The sequence below is a fragment of the Neopsephotus bourkii genome, unplaced genomic scaffold (assembly GCF_033783945.1).
Source record: "Neopsephotus bourkii isolate Nb327-2 ecotype Australia unplaced genomic scaffold, CSIRO-AGI_Nbou_v1 NB_1634, whole genome shotgun sequence".
Classification (NCBI taxonomy): Eukaryota; Metazoa; Chordata; class Aves; order Psittaciformes; family Psittacidae; genus Neopsephotus; species Neopsephotus bourkii.
Window position 1 is genome coordinate 4,765,448 of NW_026902109.1, and position 27,709 is coordinate 4,793,156.

Genomic DNA, 27,709 nt, shown 5'->3' on the forward strand with positions numbered 1-27,709 from the left:
GGATTGTTTCCATGGAGAGAGATCTCTGAAAATAAGGAATATGAAGAGATGACAGGAGTCTTTGGGAGAGGATTTGGCATCCCCTTTGGTTCATGCTCATACTTACTTTCTCATCAACCAGCAGAAAAGGATTCTTGCTACTAATCTGAGGTCAGTATGTGGTTATGTGGAAGGCAGTTGTTTGTATTCAGGGCTACAGTGTTTATCATTGAACTTTGCAAATTCTGTGGCAGTCTGTAATGTGCCGTAAACAACAGAGAAAAAGCAGCTTCTAAAGACTTATTTTTGGGCTTTTCAAAGCGATTATCATTTTGAGTGCAATAGAAACCTGGGTCCACTTCTGTTCTTGGTATAGTGTGTCTTCTTGACTGCTGCTTTGTAACTCCCTAATGACTCATAGCTTTACCAACCCCGAGGGCTTCTCTTGAAGCAGTCATATTTTTAATGGCTCTTCTAACAAACCATTCCAAAGGAACAGACTCCCCAGTGACTGCAGTTCTGTTTATGTAATATCTGTTTTTGGTCTTAACATGGGAATCACTGAAAAAAAGAGCATTATCCTTTCGTTGCCTGTTGGACACATGGCTTTGAAGGGACCCTAGCTGGCCAGCTTCAGGTACTACTGTTCCAGAATTTCTCTGAAGTAATGAAGCACGAAGGCTCCCAAACCTACTTCACTAGAGCGCAAGAAAACCAATGAAATATAGTGGCTGTATTTCCAAGAGAAAACCACAATTGCTGGGTTAAAAACACGCTCAAATGAAAAGGTTTGGAAACAAATCCAATCTTTGCTTCTTTGCAATGTAGAGCCTTACTTTCAGTCTTCTAGTTCAGTACCTCTCAGCAGATATGTCAGCAATACTCTTCAGTGTCTTTACATGCACTGAAAACTGTTCTTTGCTATCTCATCTAAGACTTAGGTATGGGTCAGCTCCTTTGGGAATTTCTACTTCTTAGTTTTGTTTTTGTTGCAGGCACCTTGTCTTTCACTGTTTCCTGGCCTACTGAGTATTCTACAAGGGTCTCCATGAGCAAAGTATGCTTGGTAGATTTGAGAGAGGATCGTTACCCATTTCTTTCAGAGTGTCTGCATAATTCAGAGTATAGGAGGAGCAGATCTTTTCCCTTAGTAGTGGCAGGGCAGATAAATATGCAGCCTTCCTCTCTACTGCTCAGCCACTGCCTTTTTAAGAGTCATGGGTTGTAATAGTGAAGGAAAATAACCCCCATCTGCCACACTCTGTTGTAATTTTCATGAATGCACCTTAATGTCCTCGTGTCAGTCTTGCTATTCACCCCAAAATGGTGGTTCACACTGATAGCAGAATGGCACACAAAGGTCCAGATGTGATCTTAAGTTTAACATGTTTTCTGAAAAACTTTATACGTCCAAGGCATACTTGTCTGATTTCATATTGATGGCAGTGAAAAGAGCATGTGTATATTTTCTTAAAATTGGTTGTTTATTTACTTTCATGGAGGGAAAAAAAAAAAAGAAAAAAGGATTTTCCTTGTATGTAAGGACAGATTTCTTCCAAGTGGATGTCCTGACTATTACTCATCTATTTTATTGAAGTATATTATCCTTAGAATTACACATTTGGTTTGTATTTACTTATCTTCACATGCTGGTTCTTATATCTCTTTTCATAGAGCTAAATGCATTATTAATGTTTAAGTTGCTTCAGAACATACGGAAGTGGGTGAGCTTTCTAGTAGACTTCCTGCCAAAGGAAGAGTTGAAGCTATGATATTAAGTACATCCTTAGCTGGATGATACTGCTGCTTCTACAACTTTACTGTAGCCTAACATGTTGATGATTAAAAAACAAAAAAGCGAGCGCAAAGAAAAGGCTACCTTATGTCCGCTTAGTGAGTTTGGGAATCATTAGAGACCTTTTCCTTGTATTACTCAACTCCATTACAGGGGCAGCAGCTTTGGGGTAATTTCTGGAGAGGCGTGTCATGATTTGGAGCTGAAGGTATATAATGAACTTGTACAGATATATGGTGAGCTGTTTCTTCCACACATATATAGGGAGCACTATGGATAGCTTTTGGTCAGCTTAAACTGTACTTGAGTCATGCTTGCAAATGTTGCAAATAATTTGCTTCCACCTAAGAGGGCTATTCTGGAGTGGGAAACTGAAAACAAGCATTCTGAATCAGGGCTTTAAGAGCATCTCTGGAGCAGAGAAAACATGAAAACAACAGACCCTATGAAAAATGAAAGATAATGAAGTCAAACAGAAAAGAACAGATTCTTGCATTTTTGTTTTATCATTTATGTTGTCACCCATGTTGTTAAAAAATTCCATAAAGTGAATGGGGTGAGAAAGCTTTCTTTTAATTTCTGATAGCACACATTTTAAATGCAACTAGTGAGTTTCCATCTAACCTCTTGTGGTGCTGAATGATGTATAGTAAGGTAAATTACAAGGAGATATAAACACTGCCTTAACTTCTTGGTTATGAGAGCAGTGAGACTGAAATAAAGGCTGCAACATGGCAAACAGAAGTGCTAACTTGCCTGAAGATCCAGGATGTATCTCTCTATTGTTATCCTTGAAGAAGAATTACGTAGTGACTGTTCAACACTGTATACATCTTGGGCTTGATCTCAGTCCAGTCAAATGCCCACAGAACACATAACACTGTGGAGCAGTGGTCAAATATCTTGTCAGCTTTTTAAAAGGACTGAAGATGAGTGAAGTATTTTTTGTTTCTTTTTTCTTTTGTTTCTTTCTTTTTTAAATCTTCTACTCCTATGGCTCGTTTTCTCAGTTCAGTAGGATTAGAGAAATGTGAACTGTAGTTACTAGTGAAGTACTTGGTTTTCAGAACTGACTGGAAAGTAGTCCATTTCTTTTGGTCTTTTGCCTCACTGCCTAGACATCAGTACCATATGCAAGCTTACAGTACGTGCATCATCTACAGGGCCTGTAACTGAGGTAAGCTAAGGCAATATTTTGGATGCATTCAGAAGACATGTAGTTCTTCAAGATTATATCAGTGTAAATAAGCATTTATGGACTTGGTTCTGGTGGTAATCACTGTGATAATAATTCTGAACTACTTACAGCTTTGCAGCTGTCAACATGCTTATGAGGTGAAGAAGAATATTTATAGATGGGAAAACAGAGAAAGTCAGAGGAGAAGGTTCATGATTTCCTGAAGGTGGCAAAGGAGCTGTAACTCCCATTCTCCTTTTGCACAAATCTTAGCCTTTCTGTTACAGATCTCTAAAGCTGGGTTAGTGGTGTTCATCTCTTTGAAAAATACCAGTACTATTTTTAATAATAGTGTATGCATAAAAGAAGTTTTAAATTTAGAAGTAAGATCTGTAATGGAGTATAATTAATGTCACAGCTTTCATACAGAATTTGAGCACATTGCCCAAGGTCAGTATCTGGCAAATTACTCTGAAGCAAATTAACTTGACAAGGAGTACCCTGTTATATGTAAGATCTACTGTTGTGCATGAGAGAATGAGGAGTTCATGGCCTTTATAAAGTTGCATGTGCTTTTATTAGTTAATTTTTTTTTTTTTTAAAAAAGGCTTGGCGCTTTTTTTTTCATCCTGTAACATGGCATAGAAAAAGAACTAACCTTTAGAGATTGTGTTGATTGCTAGTATTTTGTCTTATGCAAGTCTAAGCTATCAAATTAGAGGATTTAATTTAATTAAGCAGGACATTTGTAGTATGCTTTAAATTTTGGGATTGATTTCAAAACAGAATTGTGGGAATGCCTGGAAGGTAGTATACACAAGAGGTGACACAGCTCCGTAACATGAGTATTTAGTAGAATAAAGTCCTAATGGAGCAGGAAATACAGCAACTGTGTGAATTGTTTATTTTATTTTATTTTTTACCATCACAGTTTCAAAGAACATTTGAATCTTTAAGAAATTTATCCAGTAGATCTAATCTACAGAAAATCTACCAGAAGTTTCGAAAAGATCTGGAAAATCTTGATTATTTGGCACACAGGCGTCAGCAGGTAAGAACATGGAAGCTTGGTAGAAAGACATAGAATACTGTGCATAAACATGGTGGGTGGGAAAACTGATGTGTTTGTAGAGTTATTGTTCTGTGAGTAGGGTTTATGGTTCTTGTAATGTCAGCGGGTAAGCTAGTAGGAGGGGTGACAGTTCTACTTAATGCATATAATATTGAACTGCATTTTTTTGATTTGTCAGCAGAGAGGTAAAGCAACTAAGTGAGACTTGGCAGACTATTAAGCTTTGAATTAACATGTTTTGGTGGGTTTTTTTGTTTGGTTGGTTTTTGGTTTTTGGTTTTTTTTTTTTGGTTTGGTTTGGTTTTTTTCCAATTAAAGAGCATAAGAGTACTGTTCGGATTTTTTTTTTACTTGAAAAATTAACTAAGTCCATGCAAACTAATAGAATCAGATGTTAACCATGTATGCAAACCACTGGTTTTTTTCTTCTTTAGAAATGAATTTGAGGCTAGATTGCATAAACTCAAGTGTATGTGGTCTTTGACTTGTGCTTGCAAGGTCAAGGTGAAATAGAATTAGCATATATTTAATGTTGGACCTGTGACTTATGTGTGGCTTCTGTGAAAAAGTCATCTTTTATAATAGGTCTTCACTTTGTGTTCTTGTTAAAAAGACACCTTGCCTCTTTCAGAGAATTGATGAAATACTCTGAACATTTCTATGTGGGGGTTGTTTCGGTTTTTATTTTTCTGAGTTCTGTCACTTGGTGTCAGTGTTGTCAAACGTGTCTTTTTGCTTGGAAGCAGCTCACAGTTATTTCTATCAGGTAATTGATTAGATAGTTAAAACCTAGGAAAGGGCTCAGGGACAGATGGTATCTGAACACATGAATATTTGATTATTGAGATAGGCAGGTCAGGAAACAATTGGCTTGGGTGAGTTTCATTGTGGTGGGAGATGTTAACTCTGGTAGCTCTAAGCATAGTTCTTTGTGCCCTTTGACATTGGGCTGCCAGCAACCAAAAGACAATGTTTTAACAGGCAACTAATGTGTGGTTATGTTATCTGGTCTCATAATTGTGTCAAACATAATAATGTCACATCTGAAAGGGCTTGGAGAATATTTCTAAACCAGGGAAGTGTAAATTCTATAATTACTTCTTAGGTTATCATTGCACTTTATTTGGGCTAATTTTCTCTAGTCTGAATTCCCACTCAGGACTCTGCAAAATTCCAAGTTATTTAAAGTGATATATATCTGGTTTTCTAGCATACTCTGTATATGCTTCAATAACATACTTCATTTCACCTTGAGCAGGGCATCTTTTTTCCTGTTGTCATGTCTTCTCTTCCCATTTCAATACTTTGCACTTTCAAGCCATTTGGAGAATCTGAACATCCTTATTTAATGTCAGACCATATAGCTCCCCATGCTGCTTCTGCTGTTTGACTGTGTTGGCAGAAGCTTTTGCATTTGGAGGCACTAAAGGTGTATTAAGTGTAATATCACTTCCTACTTTTCTTCAGTAGTATTTTAGCTGGTTTTGCTACTGAGAGTTTCATCTCAATAGAGCTTGCTGGAGAATCTGCAGCGAGGGATTTGAAAAGCTGCCATATCTATTTATTATAAAAGATGCTTTTAATTGTGTTGTCCTTTGGAAAGAAAGTGATTTTTTTTTTCTGTGAAAAGGTTAAGATTTGGTTTACTGTGTAAAAATCACAGGTCTGGATAGAGATTGAATCTATCTTGAGTCTGTGACATTTGTATATGAGTTTGTGGAGTGTGTGCATTTAATTGATAACAACTTACATGAACTCTTAATAGATTAAGGGTGTATTCATAGCCCCACTGGCAAAATGTTGAGTCACACCCATCTATTTGGGGACAGACGATTGTATACAATATGCATGTGAATCCATTAATGGTAAAGTGTTTTATGTAGTCACAGTAATAAATACTGCTTTTGAATGAAATACGGGTATCTGCTTCTGTCCTTATTTTTTAGACAAGAGATACAAAGTGCAATATAGCAATGTGATTATTCAGTGATAAAGTTTACAGGGCATATGAGAAATTAAAACTGTGCTTTTTAAAGGAAGTTTAAAATGGCCCACATGACTCTGATTTATAAATATGGACCAAACTTCTGTAAGTGGTAGAAGTATACAAGAGACAAGCATGTTTGGGATGATGGTTCACATTAAGTAATTTTTAACTGGCAGTTTTCAGAATGGGGCAGAAGGTCTTGAGTTTTTAGATAGCCAGCAGATTGCCACCAGAAATGTCTCTTTAGAATGTGCAGCAAGGTCAAGAATTTAGTTCTGGCTTTCTTTATACAAAACCCCCAAAGCTGTTAGCATATTTTGGTCAGACCTCAAAGAGCTTTCAGATTCTAATTTTGCAAATAGGCTGACTGTATGTATAAGCTGGCATGGAACTTGTCAGGGTGGCTAAATTCTTTGGTACGAAGGAGGAAGATGGGAAGTGTTTGGAGTTGGAGACTTCAAAATGTTGTGAAGAAGGGGGGCTATAAGGATGCTGAGGAGGGACCCTTCATTAGGGACTGTAGTGATAGCACAAGGGGTAATGGGTTCAAACTTAACAGGGGAAGTTCAGGTTAGATACAAGGAAGAAGTTCTTTACTGTGAGGGTGTTGAGGCACTGGAATGGGTTGCCCAAGGAAGTTGTGAATGCTCTATCCCTGACAGTGTTCAAGGCCAGGTTGGATGGAGCCTTGGACAGCATGGTTCAGTGCGAGGTGTCTCTGCCCATGGCAGGGGGGTTGGAGCTAGATAATCTTAAGGTCCTTTCCAACCCTAACTATTCTATGAACCCTATGATTCTATGAACTGTGTCGATGACATCTATTACAGTCAAGAAGCCTGAATGATGCTCTTCACCATTCTGTGTCTCAAATAAAATATGAAGTATTGAATTGCATCTGTATGCCCAATCTAGTTACTGTTGCTGTCTGTGAACTCTCACCATATTCAAACTTGCTCCCAAATATATTGCTGCATGTCAGAGCTTTCCTTCTTACTGTTGGTTAGTGGAACACACATTTCGATCTTTACAGACTTCCCATACTTTCCTGAGAGAGATGGTTTATTAGCCAACTTAGTTGAAAGTATGTTTAACTTGGGCCAGGTGAAGATAAAATACAAATAAAACATTTATACTCAATAGTGGAATGTAGGCCGATCCCTTGCAGATGTTGATAAATGTTAAGTAAGCTTTACATTGAACATTATTTTGTATGAACCTAAATATGAACACTGCAAAATGAATATTTAGAGGTGAAATGACATAGGACAAAATAGTAAAGCACCTTGGGATAAGAGGAAATTCAGTGATAGATGCCTATCTATCCCAACACTTCTTGGGATTCTGTAGCAGGTGTACATTTCCGTTTTTATTATCTAGGACACTATTTCTATTGAAGGGAAGTTGTCTTATATATAACCATGTATATATGTTCAGCTGAAACAGTACTTGTTTAAGGCCATTCATTATAGTGATCTTACTGTAAAGTCATTTCAGGAGTGTTGGGTATGGCTACAATAAACATGGAATTATAACCATATTCAGTGGTATTTAGCACATGTCAAAGTGAAACTGCTGTTCTTAGTTTTAACTTAGTGTTAACAGTGGTTACAGGATGCCTGTAGCAGTACTGGCTGTAATGTGAAGATACTTAGGTTTTGCCTAGAATTCTCCAGCAGTGTGGTAATCTAATAGTTGACAACAGAACTTTAGTATGTGAACACACACAAAAGCAGTATCCTACTGTAAAGTTATGTTAATTTAAGGTTTACTAATTTGATTTTGATTGTTTGCCCTCAAGGTAATTGTGTGTTAAAGGACTGAATCTATGTGACAACATTTTGGTTATTCCATTTTAAAATAGTTTTAGGATTGCTTCCTGATAATTGTTGTATCTAGAAATGATTTGAGAAGTTGCTTTAGAAACTGAAGGAGTTGAGGTCTCTATCAAAGATACTTATGGGGCACACAGTAATTGATTTTGTTTATGGGAAATGATGCTTCCAGGGGATGAAACAGAGTCCTTAACCTGTTTTACTTCAGAGCAGTCCATGTTATCAGTATTGCAGTTGTCTTCATGATCATACAGGTCAAATTTACATTTTCAAAGTCTTAATTCCAAAATTAAGACTTGTTTCTACGGTCCAATTGTATTTCTCTTTGTTAAAATGGAATAAGTGCATTTTTATTCTCTATCTTCAATTGTTCACTTTGCTTTTAAAATGGCATTGTGTTGAGCCTGTGTTGTGGTTTAACCCCAGCTGGCAGCTACGCGCCACACAGCTGCTTGGTCACTCCCCTCTGGTGGAATGGAGGAGAGCTTTGGAAGATTAAAAGTGAAAAAAACTGTGGGTTGAGATAAAAACAGTTTAATAAGTAAAGCAAAAGCCATGCATGCAAACAAAGCAAAACAAGGAATTCATTCACTACTGCCCATCAGAAGGCAGGTGTTCAGCCATCTCCAGCAAACCAGAGCTTCATCAGGCATAATGGTTACTTGGGAAGATGAAACATCATAACTCTGAATGCTGTTCCTTTCCTTGATTTCTCCCCAGCTTTATGTGCTAAACATGAAGTTACGTGGTATGGGGCAGCCCTTTGGTTGGCTAGGATCAGCTGTTGTGCACCTCCAGCCTTCTTCCTAATGGGATGGGGCAAGAAGCAGAAAAGACCTTGGCTCTGTGTAAGCACCGCTGAGCAGTAATAAAAATATCCCTGAATTGTCAACACTGTTTCCAGCACAAATCTAAAACATAGCTCCATAACATCAACTATGAAGAAAACTAACCCCATCCCAGCCAAAACCAGTACAGGATGAGATTTGTTCATGAAAGTGTTCTACTCCAGAAATTGGAGACAAGTTTTCAAAAGAGACTGTTGCCTATCAACTGGCGCCTTTTTTTTTCTTTTTTTTTTTTTTTTTTTTTTGTGCGACAAGCAGTTTAAAAAGTATGCTGAAATTTGGAGGGAGTTCAGAGTAGAGGTGAATTATTTGTTGTCAAGAAAACAAGCATTATGATGGAAAACTTGAGGAGGGCAGTCACTGGTAGCTTGTCTGGAGAAGGTTATGGCATGGAAATACCACAAATACAGGCACTTTAACTAAATCTCTTTTCTAGTACCTGGAAGTGTGACAAGATCCAATGCATGGAAGTCTGAAAACTTAAAACCAGAAAGCACATGCATGTTTTTGAGAATAAACTACTGAATAAACTACTGGCTTAGTTAAGAACTACAGTACATGAATCATTGCTTGTAGCCTTTATATCCATAATCCATGCCTTTCTAAAAGATGAGCAGCAACTGAGATGCAAATCAAAGGGCATAAAAGTTTTTTGAGGCTTACGCTGTCCAATGAATTTGCATTAGAATATTTTTTTTTTCCCCTGGACTTAAGAATGACAGTGTATTTTGGTTGTGTATTTGAGAATAATGCTAAAATTATGTCTTTCAAATTGCCATGCTGGATTAATAAATGGGTGGATTTATTTACTTTTGTATTTACAACTCTGACACTCTCTATCCTTCTGCAGGTTTGGATGTGCTGGGTTCTTGTTTAGGAATTTTTAAACAAGCATAGCACTATGGACAGGTAGACATCTGATTCCCATAGGCTTTTCTGAAGATGCCTTCTTTCTTTCTTTCCTTCTTTAATATTTAGCCATGCTATATAAATCATAAAATGAGAGTATAGGTTGTATTTCCAGTATTTTAGCTTATTGTCTCCCCTTGACATAAAACCGTCTATTATGTTGTTGTGTAATTAAAATAATTGATTTATGCATTCATTAAAAGCAAACAATAAATCAGTCTCAGTAGCTAAGAGAGTAAAAAGTTGTGACAAACCTGTTTCCAGCCATCTTACATGTCTTGGTAGTTCTATGATTATAACTCTGCAATGTAGCCATTGCTTCTGTGTGTCATGGGGATGAAGGGGTTTTTCTTTCCCCTGCTCTGCTAAAAATCCTGATATCCCCCTGATTACAATTTTTTAGTATGTATTCTGTGTAGTGGGGTGGAAGACTTTTGCATCCCCCATCAACTTTGCCACTGCGTGCACCATAGTTTATAGCTAAGATCTTCAGCTGGATTATTCTCTAATGCTAGTCATGCATGATTTTAAGCTGCAAACAGTTTGTATCTCCATGTGTGTAGTCAAATAATAAGGAAAATAAAATGAGACATGGTAGAGAATTTATTTAAAAAAACCCCCAAACATTCTAGCAGCTTCTTTTTTTGTGTGTATGGCTCATGATATGGGCACCTGGTGTGCTCACTGCAGCTGCACAGAGTAGGAGGGAGGTTTTTCTGGTCTTCTCATAGATACAGCTTTCAATTGTAAAAATCTGAGCATCAGAATTATGTAAAATAGACAAGAAACCTTAGGTGGAAACCAAGAATTATAGTTGCATAGTTGGTCACATTTGCATCTACGTGCCTGATAGATGTTCTGTGGTTAATGCCAAAGGTACCTGATGGTCATGGCTTCAGAATCCAGCCTGATGTTAGTCAGTCCGATGAGGGAATAACAAGAAGTAGATTTTTAGTAAGTAATTGAAAGCATCACTGCAGAGCGGTACTCTGATTTTAGAAAGTTATTGGACTTTTGAAACTATGAACAAACTGACAAACTGAAGAGTGGGTAGGACTCCTGTTTCGGATCAATAAAGGTGTATCCAGAATTCAAAGAGGAGCCATTTGCAGTTGATTACTTTTTTCACAGCTGTGATAAATGGAAAAAACTTAAAAAAACAGGGAGGTATATTTTTATCTTCCAAATGTAAAAGTAGTCACTCAAATCTTGCTGGAAGTTCAGTCATGAAGGTAAAAGCATAACTGTTTTGCATGTCTTTGAAATATTCTTATGTGAGCTATTGTAAATATTTTGGAATTTGGGGGTAATGGACAGAATTCTGGTTTATCTTGAATCCACAATGAAAATTATGAGTAATAATCTCTTTCCCTCTTTCATATAGTCTGTGGAGGATATAAGTACTTAGTATGTAAACCAGTCAGACTCCAAGATGTGAAGAGCTGAACTATTATCTGACATGCCTGTGCCAAAAAGACCTTAGATTTTGATACTAGAAAGGAAATTTAAAAAAAAAAAGAAGTTCAGAAACAGGAATAAAAACAGTGGTGCTGTAAAGAGCTTGAAATAGCTATGAGGGGTTTATTTAAACCTGCTTCTCACTTTCTTGAGGAAACAGGTGACTTGTAGGGAGCTTGGGACTTGAGCAGAAGGCTAAAAAGACTCCCTGTCATGGTTTAAGCCAGACAGCTTGTTCACTCACTTCCCCCCTTCTTGCCCTCCCCCGACTCCGGGAGGGACGGAAAGGAGAATCAAAAAGAATGCAACTCCCACAGGTTGAAATAAGTTTAGTAACTAAGGTATAACACAAATCACTACTGCTACCACTAATGATAATAATGATAAAGGAAATGACAAGGGAAGAGAATATAACACCTCATCACCAGCTGACCGATAACTCGCACCCCCAGCCCAACCAAGCACCGACCGGTAGGTATCTCCTCTAACCCTGCAGCCCACCAGCCCTTCCAGATAACTCTCCCCATTATATCCTGGGCATGACGTGCTGTGGTATGGAATACTTCTTTGGTCAGTTTGGGTCAGGTGTCCTGTCTCTGCTTCCTCCCGGCTTCCTTCCTCCCTGGCAGCGCATGAGGCCCATAAAGTCCTTGGCCAAACCAAAACATCATTGTTTTCAGCTCTGTTCCCAGGCTGAAAGTCAAAACACTGCACTGCACCAGCTACCAAGAAGGAGAAAAATGACTGCTACTGCTAAACCCAGGACACTCTCCACCTCTGGTCTTTTCAAAGCTCAGTTTGTTGTTGTTCATATGAAACTGAGTTACCATTTACCTGCACCCAAAATGTCCTTGGTTTGAGGAAAAGATTCCAGTCTAGTCTTGTGTCTGATAAATGTATATAAAATATTGGGGGAGCAAAGGACAGAAGAACAGATGATGCATCATCCTTGGCTCCCAAGTTTAACCATGGAACGCCTTGGTAATATAAAACCAAACAATACAAAATTGAGTATAACGGTGGGAAGGAAATGAGATCTTCAGCTAGGAATTAAATTACAGTAACAACTAAGTAACACTAAAAGGTCATGAGTTAAAAAGCTGATAATTTTGAGTGCATGACATGGGGGACTTGCAAACACCACTGATTTTGTACCTGAACATTTGGTAAGGTATTGTGTATGTGTCTTATGTGAGTTGTGACGTGTAGGTATTTTATTTCAGTAGTAGGTTAGAACACTAGTCTTTCAGTAGACTAGAAACACTTGATTGTTTTTTTCTTTTGCTTGCTTTGGGCATTTTTTTGATGTTTTTTTTCTCCCCCTTTGTGCAGTGTAAGTGGGGTCAGAGTCTAAAGAGAATGGTACTTACTAATGCATCAATAACTGTTAGTATGGCAGTTACAGTATTCTGTTAGGTGGCAATGCCCTCTCAAGGAGCTAATAAAACTGTTTTTTATAGAGCAGGAATGAGGTAAGACTTGAAGAAATCGTTTGGGGTTAATAGTTTTAGTTTTCTCAGGAGAGTTTATTAAAGAAAGAAGAAGAGTGCAAAGTATTTGGCAAGTGTATTTTAACATTTCACATCACTGATAAAGCAGAGTTAAGTATTACAACAGTTTCATGTGGATGCTAGATGAACCTGTGCTGCATGCTGAGCTCCCACTGGCCACCTTTAAAAAACAGTGATTGATTACCCTCACCTGATTTAATCAGCTGCTAATAACCCATGTTATCCTAATGATTCCTGTCTCACAATCCCTCAGTGCTATGGTTAGTGGCAACACTAGTTTCTCCTTGCTGCCTCCCATTTATTTGCAAATGTTGACCAAAACGATGGGCTGTTCCCTAGCCAGGACCTTGCAGAGTGCAGTTTTAGGAGACCTCAGATCTACTGCTCTAGACACAAATGAATAAGGAGTAAGGTGGAAGGAACTAAGTATGGTGAAAAGGGAGAGCCAGATTTTCAGTGATGAGCCAGTTCCAGGTGATAGGTTAGAGTGGACACCTTTAATTTTACTCTGTTGTTCCTGTTCATCAGCAGCACTTCACTGGTGGTTACATACTAGTAATAAAAATGTAATTTTGCAGAGAGTATACCATCTTTTGAAATAGTAGTAGCTTTTAATTGGTATTCAGGTATAATCCGTGGCAGTGTATGTTTTAATTATTTAGCCCTTATCAAAGATGTGGGAAAGCAGATAATTTCTTTCAGATACAATCTGCTCTACAAGCAGGTGTGTCCTTGCTGAATCTTTTTATTGCGTCTTAATTTGTACCCGCCGGTGGTTCAGAATGTGGCTGTTAAAATTGCCTGCAACATCAGTAAGCATATAGTGGATTAGACAAAGCGATGAATAAAGCAGGATATTGTGTAGCAGAGTAGAATTTTAATTATGGAAAAATGGTCAGAAGAACCACTCCCACACAAGCCAGAATTTGCATTTATATAGGATGATGCAGAGACTCAAAGCAGAAACGTCCAGTGCTTGAAAGAGAAGCAAAGTCATTTAGAATTAATTTGATTAAGCCTGTGAGTCTTATTCCTTCAGCCTTTCCCAAGGCAAACCTACTTCTAACTTTAAGGTAGTATTGGATTTTCTTGAGCAGGGACTGTGAGATCAGGCTTTCTATCTTAATAATTAGAATTTTAAAAGAAAAAGGTATTCTCTAAGCTACTGGAGATGCAATGACATTAACTAGGTTTAGGTGCATATATTGGGAATCTAGGATAAGAGAGTGGTTTGACAAAGTGACTACTTGCCCTTGTTTCAGTGATAACTTTTCTGGCCTCATAAGTTGAGTTGCTCACACTTGCAAGGAAGACAGAAATAAAGAGCATCTGATATGGAGGAATAACTGTGGGTGGAACAGATAGAGTGCTCTAAAGTAGATTGTATGATTTAGGAGAGCGTAAAGATGAAATAATGAATCTGTATTAAAATGCATGAAGGAATATTTCCATGCTACAAAGCCCAGACTCTCTGAAATGGCAGTCATTAGCTGTGACATTTCTGGTACAGGTAACTGCTGGAATTGGTCAGACTTCTTTATTAAAAAGTTACATTTTGGTGTATATGTATATACCCTATATATATATATATATATATATATATATATGCACACACCCCAAAAATATTTTTTGTTTTTTTTTTTCTTGTTTTTAATAGCATGAGACGAACAGACTTCTATCCAAAAATACTATTTGCTCCAAATCCAGATTAAAGTTCCTGTTCTATTTGATTTGTGAGGCTTATGCCAACATGGTCTAGTGAGTTTGATATTCGTAATTCTGGGTAATGTGTCTTTCTCTTGGCAAAGGTTTTTCAGTTTTTGGTCCACTGCTTCATTTCTGGTCCACTACAAAATGGGAAAAGTCTTGAAATCTGTGGGATAATTTTACAATTACAAGTGGTCACCAGCACTTCTGATGAACAAATACAGGAGAAATCAATGTGTGGCTGCATTATGTCTAGTGATCCAAAGTGTTAATAAGTTTAAACAGAAGATTTTTTAAAAAATTGGATTGAAACCAGCTAAAGCCAAAGTTCTTAGTACACTGGCCCATTAGCTGTGAACATCTAACAGCACTGAAGTAATAATTTTGGTGGAATTCAGCCATTCTTTCAGAGAAATCCAATTATTTGACCTTAGAGTTATCAAAAGTATACTTTCATACCTCCAAATGCCAATATCAAACAGGCGTCTTTTGCTGTGGACTTTGCAAATTAACACATTCGAATTGTTACAGCATGATCTAATGTTTTATAGAACCAGGAAGAATTGCACTATCTTTTCTTGAAGTTGCCTGGGTTTGTTTCTTTTAATAATAGTCATGGCAGTCCAAGTTCACCTGAAAATTCCTGGGCAGTCAGTGTGGTTCTGCATTCTGGGGTGCTGCACGGGGTTTCTAGGCAGTTTCTATAGATGGAGAGATACTACCTTTCCTGGGTAAATGAGACAGCACAGTGCAGTGGCTGCAAGCTCCTGCTTAGTTCAGAACACAGGGATAGTTGAAGTACTATTTCCTTGCAGATAAAAAATTGCACTGATCTTGTTGCAGTGAGAGGCAGCTTACTTCTCCGGGCATACAGTGCATCAGATGATTGACAGTGGTTTCCTTGGGTGATTTGCTGGTTCCCCTGAGCCCCTTATGCATGTCCAGGATACACACACAATGAGACACACAAGCTGCGTTTCTGTGTGGCTTGTCCACTTTATGAGCCACATCTGAACTGTAATCGGTGCAAATTTTGTCATCTGTACATGATCAGCTTCTTGTTAATTCTGTCCATAATGGAGAATGAGTAATAAGTTTTAAGAAGAAGCCCTGGATGAGTTTGTGGTTCTTAATAAGATAATTCCCATGTTAGCCAAATGGCTTTGAGGTACGCAGAGTTTTTAAGAGTAACTGGAGATGTTAAGAGAGCAATGGCTTGAGAAGCATATCTAAACTGGGCATATGTCAAGTTTATATGTTATATTTTCTGATTAATGGAAGCTCCTCTGAATAAAGGATTACATTTTAGTAAACTTCTGTACTGAGGAAATAATCAACGATCATAAACAATCCACTTTGCAGGGGACTTCTTTTATACTGCCCAATTAATGCATTGTTTTGTCTGATCTCTGTTACAGTCAGTATCAATAGATCTGTATAACCCAGGTGGTGTATGGGCTCCATGTTAGGTTGTCTTCCTTTTATTTTATTGACTTCAATATTTAGTTTCTATATTCTGAACTGACTTCATACTGGTTTAAATGTGAAGTAGTTTCAGCAGTTTAATAGTGTTGTAAACCTACACCAATATAGCTAAGGTCAGAATCTATTCTAATTGGCTAAGAGCAATATCAGTAAATGAAATGTTTTAAAACTAAATTGCCGACCTCTTACTTTGAGGCCTGTCTTTGTTCTCTATATTCACACAATTTATGTGAATTGTATTCAGAATGAACTTTTAGAAAACACAGCAGTATTACTATTACTGCATAATTCACTTGGAGATAATGGAAAAACTTTAAAAAATTGTCTGGTTTTGGTGACATGTGTAGACTTATTCAACAGATACTTTCTATGCAAAGAGTACCAAGATGGGTGTGTGTGTGTGTGTGTATTTTTTGGAGTATCTGTAGTTGTAATTTTTCTTCCTTCCTGAGTAGTTTTTTGTTCAGGAGAGACATGAAGCATTCTGCCTTTTAGAAGAGACCAAAGAACAGTGGAATCGAAGGGCCTCTGTAACAATTTTCCCTACTTTAGCAAGCACTCCCAGCTAGACTAAAAGTTCTTTAAAGTGTCACAGAAGATATCAAGCAATTTTTTTTCAAATGTTTTATTTCCCCTCTTGTTCATTTTGTTTAGTCTTCCTTTTTCAGAAGTAAAGTTCTTCCTGAAATCCTGTGTAGTAATTTCCATTACACATACTTAGTCCTATTTCTGGGGAAGAATTTATCAACAGTAAGCTTTTCATGGACTAGTGTAAACAAGCAATACACAGCTGTGAACACCACACATCTCTCTCCTTTGCAAATCAGTGTGAACATCATGAATTATATCCTTTACTTTTGGAATAAATAATAACCTACTAGAGAACACAATAAAATATTCTATGTGTTCAGGAGTCACTGAGAGTGAGCTTAGCAACCAGGAAAAAAATGAACTTGATTGGTGAATCTTAGTTACTGTATTTGTTCTGTTGATTGTTTCCTTTTTCAAGATACACAGGGAAAATAAATTTATTGATACCTGTAAGAATTTTGCAATAGAAAGACACTGATGCAGATGTTAAAGGAAAAATAAATCTCTATATGGTCATAGAAGAAATGTAGTACTTTGAGTTGTGAACTGCTTATGTGTACAAGGGAACAGCCTGGAAAAGACCCTGGGGTAACCTTATTATGGCCTTTTGGTTCTTAAAAGGGACCTATAAGGAAGATGAGTTTTTTTAGCAAGGCTTGTTTCAATTGGTTGAGGGGTAATGGTTTTAAAATAAAAGAAGGCAGATTTAGGCTGGATGTGCAGAAAAAAAATAATTAACAGAGTGGTAAGGTATTGGAGCTGGTTGCCCAGAGAGGTGGTGGGTGTGCTATCCCTGGACACTTTCAAGGCCAGGCTGGATGTGATTCTGGGCAACCTGACCTAGTTGAAGATGTCCCTGGTTATTGCAGGGAGTTTGGACTAGATGGATTTGAAGGTCCCTAGCAACCCCAAACTATTCTAAAGCTTCTGTTAACTGAATAGTAGCATCAGTGCAAGAGACATTGGAAGAGAGGATAAACAAATAATTGTGAAAGTAAAAGCAAAGATAAAATCAAGTACAGCATCAAACTTGATAACAAACCTTGCTCGTGGTTGTTTCTCCTTCTGATTATTCTGACCAAGTAGCTTCATACAGTTGTAGAATGGTTTGCTTTGGAAGGGACCTTAAAGATCATCTAGTTCCAACTCCCTGATCTGATCTCATATATGATTGTTTCATATATGTTTGAAGCTACATGAAGTTTAATGGGACTATTTGTTGAAAACATTTGGTTATGTATCTTTTCCTGTTTTGCAAAACTCCTGTTAGAATTGAGAGAACATTAGGGAGGGAAAAGAAGCAGCAGTAATATGGGAAGGGAAGATGGAGCAGAGAGAATCAGAGGAATTAACACTTCTTTTAAGTGCTGGTTTGGTTCGGCTCCAAGAGTACTTGTGGATATCAAAGTTTGCATGGGGTTTCTTTGGTTGTCAACAAGAGCCATTTGCATTAAAAACATCTAAAACGTTAGAGAAGTCTAAAGGTAAGTGTGAATGTCACCAGAGAACCTGTGAACTTTCAGGTGTAGGGCTTAGTGGGAGGAACATCCTCTTGGAAAAAAGGCTGTGCCTCAGAACCATGAAAAGCCTGTGGTTGTGGGGTATGCAAGTCTTAAGACCTACTTCTGCTGTGCAGAGAAAGGTTGGGAATATTTTCTTTTCCCTCCTGATTTTTTAAATGCCTTTTCCACTTTTATGAAAGAGTAAATTATAGTGTTCAGTATCTTTTTAGTACTTTTCCCTTTTTGCTAAACTGTGACATTCTACCTCGAGAGCAAAATGTATTCTGTGGCTGTTTTTATTGAAGTAGTAGAACTTCTAGTTGTAAGTTGAGTGCTGTATGACTTGTCTCAGTACCAGGCAAAGAAGGTTGAACCCTTCTATGTTCAAAAAGCCATAGGTCAGATTAAGCATAAGTGAAGTTTCTTGTGGCTCAAACCACATCTCAGGAAGTTATCATTAGCATATCTAAGAATGGAAGGAGAAATAGCTGACAAGCATTTGAAGGAACTGTAGAATCATAGAATAATCTAGGTTGGAAAAGACCCTTAAGATCATTGAGTCCAGCTCTTAACCTAACACTACCAAGTCCACCACTGAACCATGTCCTTAAGCACCATATTAGGGAGTGTGTCTTGGGGAGCATGTTCATCGGTTATGACTTTGGTTTTGTCTGATAAAAATTATTTTACCAGTGGAGATTTTACGTAATATATACAAGAACCAGCCCTGTAGTTTAAGTAGCCAGCACGTTTTTGAAGAAATGTCTTACTGTTCACATCAAGATATAGCTAAACCATCTCAGAGCAAACTTAAAAAAATTAAATTAGCCTGAAAGCAGGAGGGTCAGTCACTTGATAGTGGAAGTTTCTGTGATTGTGGCAATCTATTCTGTGTGCAGAAACAGAACCTGTTTTCTGCACTCCTAATAAATCTTACTTTAAAATTAAAAACCCCCAAAGAATAAGAGAGAACTAAAAAAAAAAAAGACATTAAGTACAGTTGAGTAAATTAATGTAGAAGCTGCATGCAAAATTCTTCCCCAAGAAATATCAGTGTTTTGACAAGTGTGGTACATTTATCACAACACTTGTCTCTATTGTTCAAATAGTATTGTTCTTTTCTGCTTTTGTTTGCTTTCTTTGTGCCTGGTATGTTAGCTTCTAGTAAGCAACTGTGTTGCATGCATCAATGGGATTGTAGTTTTCCTGACTTCTAGTCTACACCCATCTCCCCCTGCCTTGGTATGTTGTAGCATTTGTCAGATTCTGAGTACTGGAAATGGATCATGAACTCGTCAGGAATCACTTCCAGCAAATAAAAGAGCTAAGCTCTCCTCTATAGTCCTACTGTATTTATGCCAGACAATTTTGAACCTGGAGCTCTGCCAGTAGACAAGGTCCCTGCAGTCAGAAGCTTTCTGCCTTCTTTTTGGAAATTATATCATCTTTTATCATATGTTTAGATAAGAACCTTGGGGTGAAGATTCTGACATACCATACCCGTTGCACAATGCTAAAAGCATCCAGTGCTTAATATAATCTCACTCTTCAATAACTTCATCCTACTGGTCTGGACAATGGCTGTCAACAGCCTGTGGACTTGCCAATTGTCTGGCTTTTCCTGGGTTTGCCCTTGCTGTGGATAATAGTTTTTCACACAGTGCTTTTGATTTTGGGATACTTCCTACTGTTTCTCATTAAAAGCAGGTGCTAATAACTTTTTTTTTTTTTTGAGATATGCTTTTTTCCCACCCCATATACATCTTCCAGTTTTCCCTTACATCTTTATGTTCCTAAGTGATTGGTGTGTAAGAAAGGAGAATATTAAAACAAGACTTATGTAAAAAAGAATGTAACTGGACCACTACACATAGAGAACTCTACTAACAAGGTGATAAGCTTAGTTGCAGAGATCATAGATGGATAGTAGCAGCAGGATGCTTTACAGAATGTGGCTTGCTCGGGGACAGTCTACATTGACTCCAAGCAAAGCACCAGTACTTTACCTTTCTTTGAATAAATTCTATTCAGTTCTATCCTTAAATGTGCAATTATAGCCCCTGGTATCTCTAATATTAGTTGACTAGGTTTTCAGAGCTGAGGCACAGGTCACTAAGCAATTGCTGAGATTGGCTGGATGAAGAGTTGTAGTATTTGCATCCTCTGCCAGTGCTTCAGGTTGTATCAGCCAGGGACTAAGTTCCTCGTGCATTCTTGTGAGGCTGGGTTATTTCCATATACCAGATTCAGCTTTTACTGAATCCCCCAAGACCCTGTGGGATGCTGCAGCATGCAGTTGTGTCTTGGCCTTTTGCCTTTCTTCTGTTCTTGCACAGCTCACCAAAAACGGCTGGCACTGTACTTTTTTTTTTTTTTTTTTGCATTCTGAAGCTGGGCTACTGTGCAGATCTGAGTGGATCTATTTAATGTGGGGCTGTTCAGTGACACTAAAGATGTACTATGCTCCCTGCAGTATTTTATGTAGCTGGGTATCAGGGAGAGAGGTGGGGTTGCAAATATGCTCTATAAATTTCTGAGATTGGGTGGATGTCTTTCAGTGTTTTTTGTGATGCAGAATGTGTCTCCCTGCCCCATGAATGGAGTTAATTGAAAACTGCTTGAGGGCAGGAGGTCAACAGCAACAAAGCACTGAAACAAGAAACTTCATCATTTGCAAAGACAACTTAAAAATCTTTAAAATCTGGCAGGTCAGTTCATAACCTCAAAGTGATTTCCTGTTACTGGCACACACTACATGTACTTGCAATGAAAGTGGAGCCAAGGATGACTTACCAAGGAACACTGGTTATTTTCTGTAAGGTGTTTATATCATATATGAAGTTTGTTGCCATAACTTTTCTTCTGATTTTCACCACTTAAAAACTATTTTTGAGATTTTACCTTTGACCACCATTTTGATGAATGCAAGTTAGATTTCAAGAGTTCAAGCACAGACAGACTGCTGGCAGTACTTTTTATTTATTTATTTTTTTTCCATTTACCAGTGTTGTGCTGGGCAAGCTGCTTAGCCTTGCCAGTAACATGTCAAAATCTGACTTTTGTTGCTGCTGAATTATCCATAACATAACAGGTCCAGGTGAGGAGAGGAAAATATGCAAATGATAAAAGTGCCAACCAGTGTGAGTCTTCCGACTGCCACTGTGAGAACCAGCTATTACATGTTAGTGTTTCTACTCAGTAAATCACTGCAGTGAAGGCTGTGAGAAAATGAAATGCATCAAGGTTCCATCTCTACTTCTTGTACGAATGTGGTCATCCTAAAATGAATGTTCTCACTGCTGAATGACAAAACCAATTACAAGCCTAGATATTCCTGAAGATAAAATCAGAATGCATTACATCATCCAATGTACAACTGAAAAATCTGCTGTCTTCTGAGAATTAATATGTGAATATATATACTCCCTAATGACCCCTAAATAAGCCAACACTTTTTCCACTAGTGAACTGAAAAGACATTTTTCTTATATATATGTAGTATTTGTTATAGAGTTTGCCAAATATTTCATGTTGGAGTAGGAGAAAAATGTTCCATCCTAAATTAAGCAGTTCTTGTGGAATTACATTTCAAGGGCATCAGATTGACTGAATTCAACCTATTAAGACATTGATGCTTTATGTCTTAAACTGTGGCATTCAGCTGAATTCAGTACAGCTAAAGATAAAATATGAGGAGGAGAAAAAAGTAGTAGACTGTATTCAGAACATGCAGGAAGTCAGAAATGGGGGTCAGTGCAGCATTTATTAAAGTTTGTATTAAGCAAGTTAGATTTATATCGAATGTTAGGCTTTTTGACTGATATCGACTAGTCTAAAGTCTAAAGAAAGTAGTAGGCCGATAGCTTCTTAAATTTGTAAGAACATTCTGTTTATAGTAACACTCCTGGAAAAATACTCATGACTTACACTGTTCATTAGAGTCACGTCTGCCTCATCTGTACAAATAGCAAAGATCTTGTCCTTTAGAGTCCATACAAATTGGTTGTCTTAAGGCAGTTTTCAGAATACTAGCTATATCAAAAATTGTGCTCCCTATAGTAGGCAGTGCATTTGTTCAGTGCCCTAAATGTAGCTAAGCATGTTTCTGAGAAACTGTGTCATACCTTTATTTTACATACAGGTGTCATTTGTGGCTGTGTGCTGGTACATTAATGTCTTGCTTTAATGCAGATGAAGTGTATTTAATATTTTCTAGCTGCCATCTTCCTCACTGGAAGTGCTCCAAATACTTTTCAAGATTACATATAAGACTTGTGTAAATTAACGAGTAAGGGAGTCAAAATATATATTAATCCTATAAATTGCTATTGAGAAATGAGTTATTTCAAGATGAGAATGCAAAATAAAAACAGGGAAGGTTTTTTTTGTTTGTTTTTACCCATCATGTAGCGTACAGTAACTAACAACCTGAGTAGGGCAAAAAAATTTTGGAAGCATATTGCAGATAAGGACATAGTATATTTTGAATGAAGATTTTACTATCACTGTCGAATTCCCCCCAGCTAACTCGGTTTAGGCCAGTGCACTTACAGCTTGAATTCATTACTATGTCCTGGAATTGAATGACTCAATATTTTCAGAAGTAATTTACATGTTCAGGTGTCGTATACCTGTGATTTATGCACATGCATTTCCTTCTGTATTTGGTAATCATATGAAATGTGTATATGGGGGTTTTATGAACGAGGAAAAGATTGCAGCTTGAGAACTTGGGTTAGTTTTCTTACAATAAAAGATTGCAATATACAAGACAATGAAAAGGCTGAGGGTACATAATTTGCTTCACAGAAACCTCTGAATTTCATGGAAGAAAAGTATGGTGGTGTCTGAATTTGACTGCAGAATCTCCATATTACTGGGGACAGCCTACTCCAAATTGTCCTTCTCATATTGAAAGCACTGAGAAAATTAAATCATAATTTTCAAAACATAACTACACAAGCTAAGTTCTCTTTCTAGGTACAGTTTATACCAAGAAAAATTTCCCTTATGTTACGTTCTCAGTATGGTTTTCTGTACTGATATTCCTCTCCCCTGATGGTTCACTCTCACAGAACTCCTATTTGCAGCAGCATGTATGTAGGTCTTGCTGGGACACAGGACTGCTGTTTATTAATGTTGTCATTCACACACCTGTCAAGATTCCTGTATTATGTAAGCCTTGTATAAAAGCTTATGCAACATTCGGATCTGTAAAGTGCTGCACTCTAAGAAACTTTGACAAAGTTTTTAATAAAAAATATAAGACATAACTTTCATATTTGTGTATGAAAAGCAATATTTGGACTAGGTCTAAGTATTGACTTTATATCTCTAGAAATAATAAAAAATTTGCTTGAAATCTGAATACTTAAGGGTTGCTATTTTCAAAGATTGTGCCCAGTTCTTTGTCCCTGTTTTATAGATCTATAGCTCAGTACATTATTATTGGTTGAAATCATCACCTAGTAGTCCATGATTCTTAGCCATAATTGAAGGAGAAAATGCATTCCCTAATTTTCTGGGAACTAACATATATGAATACTCACTATGAGGGTGGTGAGCCACTGGAACAGGTTGCCCAGAGCCATTGTGGAGGTATTCAAGGCCAGGTTGAACAGGGCTTTGAGCAACCTGGTCCAGTGGAAGGTGTCCCTGCATGTGGCAGGGGGGATTGGAACTGAATGATCTTTGAGGTCGCTTCCAACCCAGCCAGTCTATGAATATTCTACAGAAAAAAGCAAGAATTATAGAGGATACTTCATTTATTGAATACTATCAAAGGTGATGTGTGTGCTGTTTCGATTTGAATTTTTTTTTCCTCTTTTTTAAGTAAACCAGTCTGGACAGTAGGGAGTGGTGGTTAGATTAAGATTTTCCTTACTGAAAACTGAGGAAAAAGAAATAGAAGAGGGAGATATGTATATAGGTGTCTAGCAAATATTTTCAAATTTGGTGTCTCACAGCTTTCTTGAGAAAGCCTCTTAGTACCAGTTGTACTGGATGGCATCACTAGAATGATGCTAGATGCTATTATATCTCTATCTGAAAGTTAAAAAATTATAGGTGTATTATTTCTTGCCAGTAAAATTCTGTGGATATGTGAACTTGCTTTTGTCAGACTATGACAGATTTATGTCAGACTAGGTAAATCATGTTAACATAGGATTAAAAGAAAGGAGTGATCCCTATAGTAGGCCAGTCTGGCATAGGGTCCTCATGCCAAAAGAATTTGCTCTCACTTGTCTTGCCTGAGTGAAGTGATTCAGTGAAGTTCAGGTTCAGTCTAAGCACAACTGACACATCTTTACAGAGTCAGAGGCAGCATAAAACATCTAATCTGATACACTTTTAATAATTGTGGTGGTTTTTGGTTTGGTTGGTTTTTATAATTTATTTATAAATATAAGAAAAACCTGTGTTCAGATGCCAAAATAATGAAAATTAGAAGTGGAATAACAGTTTGGAATATAGAGCCCTGATTAGGAAAGGCTATCTAATGAATGATGTAATGGTGAAAATGATGGTAATAGTTGGTGAAAGAGTATCTGAAGGGAATGTTATATTGTGTTGATCCAAGCCTGACAGACATTTACTAGCTTCTCACAGAAAAATAAATTCTCTTATAAAAGGTTTCTGTACTGTAGCACTTCATAAAACTCAGGTTAAATGAAATTCAAAGCTTTGCAAAATGACTGAGCTGTGAGTGGAAAGTGGTTTGAGAACATAATGCTAAAGAAAGATGGACAAATCCTGCAGGAACAATGTTCCTGAAGTGCTTGCTGCTTAGGAATCCTTAGCGCACAACAGCAAAAGTATACTCTGCCAGGAACAGGTGTGTTGTCTTGCTGTATCATTCTATGGTTGAGCTTGTGTTGCAGTTACTATGCCCGTACTACTTGCCCATACTTCAATGCCTTAGTAGATAGAACATTCAGATAGGAAATAGAAGTCTTGGATTTAATGCACTCCTTGAACCTAATACAGGATGTAGATTTTTTTTTTTTTTTGGTGGTTTGGTTTTGTTTTTTTTTTCTTGTGTGGATACCCCTAACTGCCACAAATTTAGGAGGTAGAGATCTCTGTGTCTCTTATGAAATTCAGTTCTGTGAGCAGTTAGGATTATGTAATAGGTGAGCTTCAGAGCTCACCCCTGGCTATGAACCTTGTTTTGAGGAAGGCCCTCCTCATGAAGTTTCTGTCACTTGAATAATAGGTACCTGTATGGCCTTTAGAGTCCAGCTGTTTGAGGAAACTGCTAAGCTGGAACAATGCTACCCAGGGCTGAAATAAAACCCTAAAGACAGAAATCAAAGATGCATACACTAGTGAATTACTTGTTAGTCTTGTCTTGAATCAGTCAATACTAGTACTTGCATCATTATCAAGTTGGGCTCTTAGTCCTTCTTTCTGTATTGTCTCACACCTCTTTCCCGGAACATTTGTTATGTAAAGTTGCATTCTATATTTTGCATTTACATAATGTTACCCATTTGCAGTTTCTGTCTAAAACTCACTCTAGTTGTTCAGCAGATAAATTTCTTATCATAGAATAGTTAGGGTTGCAAAGGACCGTAAGATCATATAGTTCCAAACCCCCTGCATTGGAAGGGACACCACACACTGAACCATGTTGCCCAAGGCTCTGTCCAGCCCGGCCTTGAACCCTGCCAGGGCTGGAGCATTCAGAACTTCCTCGGGCAACCCCTTCCAGTGTCTCAACATCCTCACAGTAAGGAACTCCTTCCTTATGTCTAATCTAAACTTCCCCTGTTTAAGCTTGAACCCATTACTCCTTGTTCTATCACTACAGTCCCTGATGAAGAGTCCCTCTCCAGCATCCTTATAGGCCCCCTTCAGATACTGGAAGGCTGCTATGAGGTCTCCACGCAGCCTCCTCTTCTCCAGGCTGAACAGCCCTAACTTTCTCAGCCTATCTTTATATGGGAGGTGCTTCAGCCACTCTACATCAATTTTTGTTCCATCTGTCTCCTTCCTTCTCCAAGCCTTTGCCATTTGTCATCCACTCCTTATTTCTAAAGGTGTTTACTCATTCATTTTGCTCACAGAAGAATGTTTATTGGATTAGACTCAAACAATATTGCAGTCCCACCTGCACATACCCTGTTTCCTTTTATTCTTGTCTGTCCATGCACAAAGGATACGCTTTGGTATGTATTTATTTAGGGTCTGAAGGATTACCATTAATTGTTGGAGCGTGTGTATGTGTGGACTGACAGGTCACAGTGATTTTGATCATGGACGAAGGAGGACAAAGGATGGGTCATAACGTAGGTCACTGCTCCAACTTAGTTTCCACCTTCATGATTAGAATTCATTCTTCTTATCCCTCTGAGAACTCCTAATCCTTGTCCCAACCCAGCAGAAATGCATCTGATTGTCTGCAATATATAGGCATTTCATCACTGATTTTATCATCAAGGATTTGGGAGAGCACATTTAGGCCTTTCCCTTACTTGATTGAGGCTCACCAGGCTCTAATATTTTCCTTTATTTATTACCTAGCTTTTGTTAGAATATGAGTCTGTATTTTAGATCTTTATGGTTTAAAAGTGCTATAGCTGATTGCTCTTCAGTATAGACCTTATTACGCAGTTGATCTACCTTGAAGTCTTTCTTCATATTATTTAGTGAAAGAGTGGCTTTATAGATGGTCATTATGGAACAAAACTTTGTAGGTAAGATTTTGATACTTGTAACAGTACTTTTATAACTAATGATAATAGATTCTGCTGGCAATGAAACAGCTTTCCGATGTCTTATTTAAATCTAGATTTATTTCCTTGGGTAAGAAAGTTTGGGGTTTTGTTTTTATTGTGGTTTTTTGTTTGTTTCGTTTCAGTGGTTTTTTTTTTCTTCCCCTGAATGGATCTATGTTTACCTTGTAAGAACAAGAGATAATATGTAATGAAGTCTTGCTTTAGTCAAGCTATATGTATGCAACAGCAATTATTATATCTGTAACTTAATTGGTTGACACTGGGAGAAAGATAAGATCCTGTTTGCTGTGTAGGAGAGAAGTACAAACTGTACTGCAGGACAGCTTTATGTAGTTTGTTTTAGGTAGATCACGAAGTGTTAAAAAGTAAAGAAAAAAAGAAAAAGAAGAGGCATGCTTTAAAATATAATATATATATATGACTTACGAAGTTATGTTATTTGCACTCAAGAACTTCAGCGCTGAATTCACTAACTTGTAAAAGAGACTAACCAACCACATGGTCATAGAGTACAGTTAAATATCCTCAAGGAAAGGAAAGCTGGAGGTTTTTTCATTTTTAGGACCTGGGAAAGATGTCTCTGAGCAGTTCCTGCAGATGGTATGTATGAAGTGTAGAGTTTCTGTATCAGGGATGTATTTAATTTGCAATTGAAGCATGGCCCACAAACAAAGAATGAGACCTAGAAGAATGGCTGTTATGGATTCAAAATGTCTGATCAGCAGACTGGGGGTTGCTCTTACGTGATCTTGACATGGTCTAGTAATGTGTGGTAGGTATAGACTGAATATATAAAAGGTTGCAATTCAGATCTGTTACTGGCAAAGTACTTCAGATTGTACTGTAGCACAATCAGTACTAAATGTGACTTGGAACAATGAGTTTAGGCACAGTCAGTTTAAAAAAGATTTGAGAATAAAGCAGTTGTGTTCTCTGAACTGTTTACATAGTCACAAACCATTGCAGGAAGTGGCAAAGGGAAAGTGTGAGATGGAAGTCCTTGGAGCTGATGATGTTTGATTATGTAATTTGAGTAATAGCTTGCTGGTTTTGTGAGCTACTGATTACTGACAGATGCAGATATTACACTATGCTCATAGCAAGCACAGACACTA

General features: G+C 37.6%; 1 protein-coding gene across 4 annotated transcripts in view; it reads left to right on the forward strand.

The window, feature by feature from the left end:
• Positions 1-27,709, forward strand: part of CTNNA3 (catenin alpha 3) — a 739,429-nt gene that overhangs the window by 34,486 nt on the left and 677,234 nt on the right. For all 4 annotated transcript variants that reach the window (XM_061373990.1, XM_061373992.1, XM_061373991.1 and 1 more), the window contains exon 5: positions 3,883-4,002. In XM_061373990.1, coding sequence (XP_061229974.1) covers positions 3,883-4,002 — 120 coding nt within the window. The remainder of the gene's footprint in view (positions 1-3,882; positions 4,003-27,709) is intronic.